This window comes from Arachis hypogaea, chromosome 8, assembly GCF_003086295.3.
Source record: "Arachis hypogaea cultivar Tifrunner chromosome 8, arahy.Tifrunner.gnm2.J5K5, whole genome shotgun sequence".
Taxonomy (NCBI): Eukaryota; Viridiplantae; Streptophyta; class Magnoliopsida; order Fabales; family Fabaceae; genus Arachis; species Arachis hypogaea.
Window position 1 is genome coordinate 3,040,022 of NC_092043.1, and position 7,193 is coordinate 3,047,214.

At 40.6% G+C, this 7,193-nt stretch overlaps 1 protein-coding gene across 1 annotated transcript; it reads left to right on the forward strand.

The window, feature by feature from the left end:
* Positions 1–1,597: 1,597 nt before the first annotated feature.
* LOC112704895 (uncharacterized) lies at positions 1,598–3,358 on the forward strand. Its single transcript, XM_025755755.1, has one exon. It carries the CDS (start codon positions 1,598–1,600, stop codon positions 3,356–3,358), a length of 1,761 nt encoding a protein of 586 aa, XP_025611540.1.
* Positions 3,359–7,193: the final 3,835 nt, after the last annotated feature.

The window sequence follows — 7,193 nt, forward strand, 5'->3', positions numbered from 1 at the left end:
ATCTACTCTTTGAGATATGAGTATATGACATTACCCGTTTCCATTTCTTGATTTGTATCAATGCACAAAGAGGATGATATTTTGGACACTGACCTGTTGCTTCTTTGTTCTTAGGTATTGGTGTAGAGAGAACAACATCACAACAGGAAATAAAGAAGGCTTATTACAAGTTACTCTTTTGTCATTGCATCCTTTCAAGTTTATTTATTTCCCTCAAAAATGATGTTTTATTCAATATTCATATCATTGACAATATATCTCATTTTTAGCATTCCTTAATTTTTAGCCAAACTTCAAAATATTATTTGCTTATTCGTGCAGGCTAAAGAATGTAGCTTCAAGAATTGGCTTCATTTAGTGAATTTGCTCTAAACAATTTAATGAGATATAATTGTGGAACATTGAATATTAATAAATTGCTGCAATTGTGAATGTTAGATCCTATGAATAAGGTAGGTTCTAAATAAGGTAAATTTGGCTAATATAATGTTCTATCTGTTTGATTTTTGCTCATAACTAGGTGGTATTTTTTTCTTCTTTTTTTCTTTTTTTCTTTTTTTTTTTTTTTTTCTTCTCTCTTCTTTTTCTTCTTCTTCTTCTTCCAGCAATCTCTTAGAATCTATGCTTTTGTTTGCATAAATACTAAATAGACAAAAATGATTTGAATTATTGCTGGTTAGAGCTCATTATTTTCTGCAGGTTAAATCTAAAAATATTCTAGATTCTTCTTTCCTTTGATGTGAACTGAAGTGATCTTGTTCGAGCAGATAATCTGTATAGATTTTTGAGAGGATATTATTTCTTTTTTTGGTAGTGAAAGCTTTATTTCTACTAAAAGGATGGCCCTATCCGTTTAATTGGTTCGAGTATGTTCGGTCTTTTAATCGGCACATTACTCGTGCTTAACTCTGGACTTGTATGCATTAAACCCTTTGATGGTACATACGATCATTCAGCCCAACGGTCACATCATCTCAAGTTTGAAGGATAATCAGAGTTTGCAAAGGAAATTCGTTCACAAAGATCTTCCTCAGATAATCTGACTAACTTGACGTAAAACTTTGCAGGTGTCTTATTTGCCAATTTTTCTGTACCGTCAAAACGCTCAGCGATCAATGAAGACATAGTTCGGCATACAGGCAGGAACATTTTGGCGCCACCGTGGGCCCGAGAAATTAAGCCCCAATGGCTGATGTACCCCTCCACCCCATCCGAGCTCCTCTGTGGTAACGAGCTTCAGCAAGCAAACAGCAATGGCTGAGGCAAATCAGCATATGAGAGGAACCAAGATAACAACAAATTGAACAGCTATCAACGCTCGCATTGAGAATATAACATCATCACGAGGACAAGACAATATGAGCGTCAATCCGGCCGACCCATGTTTCTGAGACACCTCAAGACGATGAAGGTGGTGGCCCTCGGAATGATGAGCTTCACCCGATGACGAGGATAATGAGCCTGACAATTTGGCAAGACCATTCACAGCCGATATTATAAATTTTTAGCTTCCCGACAATTTACCTTGCCTACGACACTAACCCCTTATGATGGTTTAGGGGATCCGAAGCAACATGTCAATAAATTCCGATCTATTATGATCATCAACGGTGCATCTGACCCTATTTTATGTCATTGTTTTCCGTCCTTTCTAGATGGTCCTGCACTTGACTGGTTTTTCTCTTTGCCTGCAGATTCTATATCACGTTTCCAAGAGTTGTCAAAGCAATTTGAAGATCATTTTGCAGCATCGGCAATATATTTGCATGATTCCAACTATTTAACAACAGTTAAGCAAGGTCCTCAGGAAAGCATGAAAGACTACATCACCCGCTTCACGAAGATAGCTATGAAAATCCCTAACCTTCATCCTGAGGTCCACTTGCACGCCATCAAAAGCGGCCTACGCCTGGAAATATTCCAAGAGACCATTGCCGTAGCCAAGCCGAGGACGTTAGCCGAGTTTTGTGAGAAGGCCAAAGGGCAAATAGACATTGAAGAGCTTCGCCAAGCTCGGAAGGCGGAAAAGTCAGCAAACACCAAGGACGATGACAAACCTCGGGATAACAAGAAGAGTTTTAAGCCCACACCCAGATATGAGTCATATACGCAGTTTAACACAAAGAGAGACGACATTATTAAGGAGATACTGAATTCCAAGCTGATTAAGCCTCCTCGTAAGGCCGGCAACTATCCCGAGCCCAAGAACGTTGACAAATCCAAGTACTGCACATTTCATCAGAAGTATGTCCATACAACCGATGAATGCGTGATCGTAAAAGATCTTCTTGAACGCCTAGCCCGACAGGGACATCTTGATAGATATATCGCAGGGCATATGCAGAAGAGGAACGTTACTAGCACAGATGCATCCCACGTGGGATCATCATCTAGGGACAAAGAAAAAGCCCCTGCTCAGCCCATGGGCATAATCAATTGCATCTCTGGAGGCTATGCTGGGGGTGGACAAACAAGCTCGGCTAGGAAGCGTACGTACAGGGCCATGTTGGCCCTTGGGGATACTACCAATAATCCTCAGCCCACACACGAGATGCCGGAGATGACTTTCTGCCCAGGCGATTTTAGCTGCACTGACAGTAACTTGGATGACCCTGTTGTTATCTCTATACAATTGGGAGACTTAATAGTTCAGAAAGTACTGCTGGACCCAGGCAGCAGTGCTGATGTGTTATTTTTTGCTACATTTGAAAAGATGAAATTAAGTACTAACATTTTGCAACCATCTGTAGGGGACTTGGTCGGATTTTCAGGAGAACGAGTGCCAGTCATGGGTTCAGTGTGGTTACAAACTACACTCGGTGAGCAACCACTATATAGAACTCAGGATATTCAATATCTTGTGGTAGACTGTTTTAGTCATTATAATCTTATTTTAGGAAGACCTTTTTTAAATAGATTTGCTGCAATTGTCTCCATAGTCCATCTTTGTGTAAAGCTTCCTGTGCAGGATAATGTTGTGGCTACAATTCATGGTGACTTACAGGAAGCTCGGTATTGTTACAATACGAGCCTCAAGCCTATCAAACGAAGCAATGAGCAGCGAGTAAACTCCATAGGTGTCGAACAACCGAAACTAGCAGAGCTAGACTACAGAGCTGATTTTCAAGATCGTCCTACCCCAAATGAAGAGCTAACGAAACTTCCATTGACTGATGACCCTGTGAAATTTACCTTTGTGGGAGCCTCCCTCGTAAGTGAAGAAAAGGATAAGCTCGTCTGTTTTCTACGGCAAAACGCCGATCTATTCACTTGGACATTAGGAGATATGCCAGGCATAGATCCATCCGTTATCACTCATAAATTGGCTATAAGTCCGGCGGCCCGACCAGTATCTTAGAAAAAACGGAATCTCGGAACCGAGAAAAGGCTGGCATCCATGACCGAAGCCAAGAAGCTCATTGATGCGAACTTTATCCGAGAAATCAGATTCACGACTTGGTTAGCCAACGTCGTCATGGTAAAGAAAAACAATAGTAAATGGCGGATGTGCGTTGACTTTACTGATTTAAATAAAGCTTGTCCCAAAGATGCATATCCTCTGCCTTCTATTGATACTTTAGTCGATAACTCTTGTGGTTATGGTACCTTGAATTTCATGGATGCATATTCTGTCTATAACCAGATTTTTATGCATCCATCAGACCCAGAAAAAACAACTTTTATCACTGAGTATGGCAATTATTGCTATAATGTCATGCCTTTTGGCTTAAAGAATGCTGGTGCAACTTACCAGAGGCTGATGAACAAGGTCTTTGACCGGCAAATAGAGCAAAATATTGAAGTATACGTCGACGATATTGTCGCCAAAACTAAGGTCGGCCATTCCCATGTTGATGACCTCGTCGAGATATTTAGTCAGATCCGAGCTTACAATATGAGGCTTAACCCAGAGAAGTGTGCTTTCGGTGTGCGAGGAGGAAAATTCCTCGGCTTCATCCTTACTAGCCGAGGAATTGAGGCGAATCCCGAAAAATGTCAGGAAATTCTCAATATGAGCAGTCCCACAAACATTAAAGAAGTCCAACGATTAATAGGGCGTTTGGCAGCATTATCCAGATTTCTACTGTGTTTAGCGTCTAAATCCCTAACCTTTTTTCAATGTTTACGAAAAAATACAACTTTTCAATGGGATGAAAATTGTGAAGCCGCCTTTAAAAGTCTAAAGCAAATTCTTTTTGAACCCCCTGTTTTACAAAAACCTAAGGTCGGCGAACCATTATATTTGTATTTGTCAATTACTGATATGGCAATCAGTTATGTCCTTGTTGCAGAAAATGAAAAAGCACAGCGACCGGTTTATTTCGTGAGCAAGTTATTGCAGAATGTCGAGCTTCACTATCCGAGATTAGAAAAGCTCGCCTATGCACTAGTTTTCTCGGCAAGGCGCCTACGTCCCTATTTTCAAAGCCACACGATCAATTTTAGAACTTCTCAGCCGCTGCGACAAATACTTGCCAAGCCCGAGCTGGCATGAAGGTTGATCAAATGGTCCATTGAACTCTCAGAGTTTGACATTCACAATCAACCGAGAGGATATGTTAAGTCACAATACCTAGCCAATTTCGTTGCCGAGTTCACGGGACCAAGCTCGGATGCAGCAGCCACAAGCTGGAAACTATTTATTGATGGAGCCTCAAACCCCTTAGGGTCTGGAGCAGGAATACTGCTGGAAAATCTTGAAGGAGTTGTTGTTGAGCATTCTCTTCGATTTTCCTTCAAGGCCAGCAATAATCAGGCCGAATATGAAGCCCTAATACCAGGGCTCAGGTTAGCCATCGAATTGCAGGTTCTTAATTTACAAGTTTATTGTGATTCCTTATTAGTTGTTCAACAAGTAAATCAGTGTTTCCAAACTAAAGACCCTATCCTGTTAAAATACCTAGATATGTAAAAAACCTCATGAATAGTTTTCCAAAAATTGAAATTACTCACATACCTAGGGAACAAAATCATAGGGCGGATATATTGTCTAAACTAGTCGCTACTCAGTCACACACTGCCTCACTTTTGCAATCAATCCTTCATGAGTCGAGCATAAACATCATCGGCACCTTTCATATAGATAATAATGATAGCTGGAAACAGCCATATATACGATATCTCAAGAATGGAGAGTTTCCATTAGAGGTCCAGGACCTGAAAAGGTTTAAACAACAAGCCTCTTTCTTTACATTGCTGAATGATAAATAGTACCGGCGAGGTTATTCTCGACCACTGTTGAAATGTTTGGACAGGTCAGAAGCAGACTTAGCCCTAGCCGAAGCTCATGAGGGCATCTGTGGGACACACTCAGGGGAAAGAAGCCTGGCACATAAAATTCTCCGTGCTGGATTCTATTGGCCGACAATATGGGACGACAGTAGGAAAAAGGTTAGGACATGCGACCATTGTCAAAAGCATGGTTCGATCATTCACATCCCAGCCGAGGATCTGCACCAGTCAGTGGTAAGCTGGCCATTTAATCATTGGGGAATTGATATTCTCAGACCTTTTCCCACAGCTCTAAGACAGGTAAAATACTTAGTGGTGGCAATCGATTATTTCTCTATGTGGATTGAAGCTCAACCACTAGCTAGAATAACATCAACACAAATGATATCCTTTGTTTGGCAAAATATAATCTGCAGATTCGGTATACCTCGTCATATTATAACTGACAATGGTCGCCAGTTTACCGACCATAATTTCAAGACTTTTTTGCAGAATTTGAAAATTAGACGGCACTTCTCCTCCGTAGAGCATCCTCAATCCAACGGTTTAGCAGAAGCTGCGAATAAGGTCCTCCTTCAAGCTCTAAAGAAGAAGCTCGACGATTCAAAAGGTCTATGGGCTGAACTTATTCCAGAAATTTTATGGGATTACAACACTTCGGTACACTCATCAACAAAAGAAACACCATTTCGTTTGGTGTATGGATCAGAAGAAATGATTCCAATTGAAATATCACAAGGCTCATTAAGAACACAGGTAGAGGACCATGATGATGCTCGGAGAGCCGAGCTAGATCTGATTGAGGAAGTACGCAACACAGCGGCAATGCGTCAGAAGGCATTGCAGCAATGAATTAGTCAGCACCACAATAAAAATGTGAGGCCGAGATTCTTTCAGACCGGTGACCTGGTATTAAGAAGAACTGAAGAAGCACGGAGACCACCTTCGCATGGCAAACTTGCCGCGACATGGGAAGGGCCCTACAAAATCCATCAAGTACTTGGTAGAAGAGCATACCTTTTGGAGCAATTAGACAGAACAAGGCTACCTAGCACTTGGAATGTTAATTCCTTAAAGCAATACTATAGTTAATTGCAGAAGGCTAGTACTCTTTTTCCTACCTCGAGATTTTTCCAAATTTGGGTTTTGCTCAAGGAGGTTTTAACGAGGCTAGCTTACCTAATTCAAGTTGTAAAGGTACTGCATCAAAACAATACTTATTTTTACTGTGACTTCTTTTGTTCAAAATGATTCTCCATTACATGCTTTTGTTAATCAACTCACAAAGACAATTAATCAAAGAAAAAGTCGCATTGGTTTCACATGCGCATATCCAAAAGCTGATAATTTTTCAGCACACTGCAGTGATCGGACCCTAAATGGGGATATATGCCAAAAATTTGGAACAAATGCATACAAATATATTACCAGCAAACAAAACAGCAGTCATCAGAGGGATTATACATACCCTACTCAAAATAAACAGTTTTAATGAGAGTATTCATATTTCTCAACTATCATATGGTTGCAAAAGTTAAATATATAGCTAATACTTTAAACACTTCTTAGTCAGCCAAGATTATTATCCCCTCCTCTTCCGCAACTTCTTCGTCATCAACTAATTGACTGTCCCGAACTATCTTGCTCGGATCCATAGCAGCAAAATCCTGCCCAGGATACAAGAACTTCGCTTGAATAACGGCGCGTTCAAAGCCCTCGGCAAAAGCGTCGAGGATCTCAGCTTCTCAGCTAGACTCCACATGTTTCAACTTTGCAGTTATCTCAATAATCTGGTCACTCATTGTGGACAGTTCGTTCCCTTTTTTCCCTAGACACTCTACCGCCCTTTCATGTTCCTCTTTTTCAAGTTTCAATTTTTCTTTAACAACTGAGAACTCTTCCTTTAGTTTGGCTAGAATAGTCTCTTTTGATTTCAGTTGCTCTTTTAGGTAAGCAATTTC